We start from the raw sequence: 4,199 nt of genomic DNA, 5'->3' as shown, positions 1-4,199 counted from the left end.
CTGCTGATGGGAATGTAAACTGGTGCAGCCACTCTGGAAAACAGTGTAAAGGTTCCTCAAAAAACTATCCATAGAACTCCCCTATGACCCAGCAATAGCACTGCTGGGGATTTACCCAAGGGATACAGAAGTGCTGATGCATAGGAGCACATGTACCCCAATGTTCATAGCAGCAATGTCAACAATAGCCAAAACATGGAAAGAGCCTAAATGTCCATCACCTGATGAATGGATCAAGAGGATGTGGTATATATATACAATGGAGTATTACATGGCAATGAGAAAGAATGAAATATGGCCATTTGTAGGAAAGTGGATGGACCTCGAGGGTGTCATGCTAACCGAAATAAGTCAGGCAGAGAAGGACAGATACCATATGTTTGCCCTTATAAGTCTAACAGGAGACCAGGAGAAACCTAATGGAGGACCAGGGGGAGGGGAAGAGGGAAAGAGAGTTGGGAAGAGGGAAAGAGAGTTGGGGAGAGAGAGGGACACAAAACTTGAGAGACTACTGAATACTGAAAACGAACTGAGGGTTGAAGGGGAAGGAGGAGGGGGGCAAAGAGGTGGTGATGGAGGAGAGCACTTGTGGGGAAGAGCACTGGATGTTGTATGGAAACTAATTTGACAATAAACTACTTTTAAAAAGTGTATTTTAGAATTTTTATAAATAACTATTTATATAAATATACTTACTAGGGACACCTGGGTGGCTCAGTTGGTTAAGCGTCTGACTCCGGACTTTGGCTCAAGTCATGATCTCAAGGTTCATGAGTTTAAGTCCCACATGGGGTTCCTTGCACTGACAGTGCAAAGCCTGCTTGAGATTCTGCCTCCCTCTCTCTCTGCCCTACACCCTGCTTGCCCTCTATCTCTCTTTCAAATTAAAATAAAAATACACTTTATAAATATGGTTACTAATTATATACAATATATCAATATACATATAATTTAATAAATACAAACACATAAACTATAAAATTTCTAATACATATACACAAATATAAGCAATATATATTATATAACATAAATTATGCATCACAATACATTTTATATATTTGTTAATATATATTTGCATGTTGTATGATATAGTATATAAAGTTGTGATTCTATCATATAATTGGATTATGTGGTTATAATTTAATTATATGTATTGATATATTTAATTGCTTATTATGCTGATTACATAATTTAATCATATTATGATATGAAGATATTAAGTATAAGTATAAATGTACATATTTAATATATTTCATATACATTCACACTGCACAAATGCTTGCATCAGGCAATGTGCTAAGCACTTCTACTCCCAACTTATGTATCATTTTCCCCATTGCAAAGATGAGAAAACCAAGGCAGGAAGTTCAGAAATGTGCCCCAATCATCCCTACTCTTTGCTAAGGCCTTGGTGGCACATTTGTCCCTGCTGGTGAGCTGCCCCCCCGCCACCACAACAGGTTTTATTTTTTTATTTTTTTTTTCGAGTTTGATTTTGGAAATACTTAGAGAATGGTCTACTTTTCTTTCATTGTTTATCATAGAAAGGAGAAGCTGTGGTGGAGGATAAGGATGGGCAGCCCCAGGGAAAAGGTTTTCACTGTAAGACCTTGCCTACCTGCCTCATCAAATTGGATTAGAGACTGCCGACCACATTGGGTGTCCGGAACCAGCTGGAACATGCTCTGGATGTATCATACGTCAGAATGCTTTACGGAATTAGTGGCTTAGAGACTAGGAGAGAGGTCTTCTTGAAGAATGCTGTTTATAGAATCTTCTGTAAGATAGAGTTGGTCACATCCAGTGATTCATCTTTTACTAGAACAATATCATAAGAGTCCATGTGCTTTTCTAAAAGCTCATCCACTCTATCATTTAGATATCCAATTTTCAGGATATTTTCAACCTTGGCTACTCCATCTGCCATTCTTATATCTCCTTGGGACTCTCCTAGCAGAATTATGTTGCTGTTATCTTTTAGCCGGTTGAAATATTCTGTGTTCTTCAAGGCACCATGTTTGTTAAATACATGAATTAGTTCACCTTTCAATCCTTTGAGCACCCCATTGTCATCGAAATCCATGAAGTTGGACACTACTGTGACATTTGGGTGGTAAACACCAGCTTGATAGATCACCTCCACTAGTATATCACCAATACCAGCCGAAAATATAAACACAAGGATACCGTACTGCTGGAGCTTATCAAAGAAATTCTCATACCCTTCCTTGAGCATAACATCAGATTCTGCCACAATTTCTTTAAGTTTAGCTTTTGGTAAAGCCTGTTCAACAAGTAAACCATGTGCTTTAGTGTACCATTCTACCATATAGGAGTACTTCTCTTCCATGGTAAGAACAGGATCAATTTCAATAGCATAATATTTTTCCTTTAGTTGCAGTAACTTTTTCCAACATTCATCTGTAACCAGCTTACTGTTGTCAATGACATAATGACATGTTGGGCATCTTTTCCCTTCATAGGAAAATCTACTCAGTGTCATATCAAAGTCTGTTATTATCTGAAGTTCGGCAGCTCCTCCCTTAATAAGACCACAGATAATTTCTTCTACTTTTACTAGGTTCTTGATTTGAATTGAACTTCTATGAAATTCTGGCATCATTTTCACATGCACAGCAGAGTCTTGATTAGGCATTTCTTGGTTATCCAATCTTCCTTAGGGCACTCTGAGTTCTTCTCTCCTTGAATTTGTCCTAGAACAACAGCATAGGTGGTAAGCAATACCCAGAGATGCAGGGCTTGGATATAAACATCTCGATGATCTTGGTCTTCCGCCCCGTCTTCCTCTTCAAGGTGAATATGTACTGACCCAGTACCACTCCTGCCACAGCTGCCCGGTCCATGAACGGGTTGTCTTGCTTCACCCTGCCGGAAAAGAGAGGTCGCTGGGCTGCTGTGGTCCGCAGAAAAGCCTGGACGCCACCACCAACTCTCTGCAGGAGCCCTCCCCTCCCCCAACAGGTTTTAATGTGATTGAGAAGTGATCCTCCACCAGCCCCATCCCAAGGTCCTGAGACGCTCTTACCCCCAACAGTGGGCAGGATCCTTCCCTCTGTTGACAGTGCAGAAGTTGGTCTTGCCTCACTCACCTGATGGACCTGGGATCCCTATTGTGCTTAACTTATACACGCTGAATCCCACCTCCTTGCACTTTCCCATGCTGACTTCCTCCCCCTCCACCAATGCCCTGGCTCATTTCTTCCACCTATCTTACTCCTCTCTGTTCAGGCCAGGCTCCATCTCACCTCTTCCATGAAGCCTTACATAGTGGCACCAGCCCACAACAGACCTCTTCCTTCCAGAACACCTGCTGTCCTAGCCCAGCCCTGCACAGCTTGGTTTCTCCCCCAACTGTGCCCTAAATATTCATTTCACTGCTCTCAGTCCCTTGAAGGTAATGACTGTGTCATATATAATTCCTGTTGTCCCAGGCTCTAAACCTGGTTTAGAACAAGTTCAGCAGAGGGTCACCTGGTTGGCTCAGCTGGTTAAGCATCTGACTTCAACCTAAATTATGATCTTGCCGTTATGAGTTCAAGCCCCACATCAGGCTCTGTGCTGACAGCTCCAAGCCTGGAACCTGTTTCAGATTCTGTGTCTCCCTCTCTCTCTGTCCCTACCCCACTCACGCTATGTCTCTCTTTGAAAAATAAAAAGAATTTTAAAAATTTAAACAAAAAGAAAAAGTTCAGCAGATTATGATGAATTGGTTAGATTGATTGATGGGTTTCAATTAAGCAGCAGTACCACCGGAAAATAATGAAAAATAGCTGTGGCATTTTGTTAAGGATACAGAAAGCCTGCTTATTTGGGACCTCAGACGTTTCATAAACTTTCAGCATATGCTTCTTTTGTATGAAACAAACTAATTAGTTTTCTCATAAGAGCATCTGGGTATACATTCCGGGGGCTTTATCAGGGAAGCAGTCACAGACCTAATAAGAGGTGAGTTCATTTATCATCATCAATAGCCAGGGACAGCAGTGGACAGAGCCCCCAGGACAGGAGGCAGGCACACTATCCCAAAATCCCATTGCCCACGTTCCTTCCACAGTCACAGCAGAGCTGGGAGAGCACACTTTCTTATTTGTGCTCCAGGTATTTATAATATTTGAGCTGCTAAGTATATCCAATCCATCATGGCCTGACAAGCGATGCCATAGAAGGAAGCTCGAATG

The 4,199-nt window shown here is 41.4% G+C and overlaps 1 protein-coding gene across 7 annotated transcripts in view; it reads right to left on the bottom strand.

The window, feature by feature from the left end:
* LOC115277984 (cytosolic 5'-nucleotidase 3A-like) overlaps positions 1-2,880 on the bottom strand; it is a 162,543-nt gene extending 159,663 nt beyond the window's left edge. For 6 of the 7 annotated variants that reach the window (XM_029922400.1, XM_029922399.1, XM_029922403.1 and 3 more), the window contains exon 1: positions 1,619-2,877. In XM_029922400.1, the coding sequence (XP_029778260.1) occupies positions 1,766-2,656 (891 nt within the window). In that variant the 5' untranslated portion in view covers positions 2,657-2,877 and the 3' untranslated portion in view covers positions 1,619-1,765. Of the gene's footprint in view, positions 1-1,618 lie in introns of all 7 variants that reach the window. The other variant, XM_029922406.1, reaches the window with a different exon arrangement.
* Between the last annotated feature and the right edge of the window lie 1,319 nt (positions 2,881-4,199).

The sequence above is a fragment of the Suricata suricatta genome, chromosome 14 (genome assembly GCF_006229205.1).
Source record: "Suricata suricatta isolate VVHF042 chromosome 14, meerkat_22Aug2017_6uvM2_HiC, whole genome shotgun sequence".
Lineage (NCBI taxonomy): Eukaryota > Metazoa > Chordata > Mammalia > Carnivora > Herpestidae > Suricata > Suricata suricatta.
The sequence above is the reverse complement of the archived record's forward strand: the minus strand, read 5'-3'. Positions and strand labels throughout refer to the sequence as shown.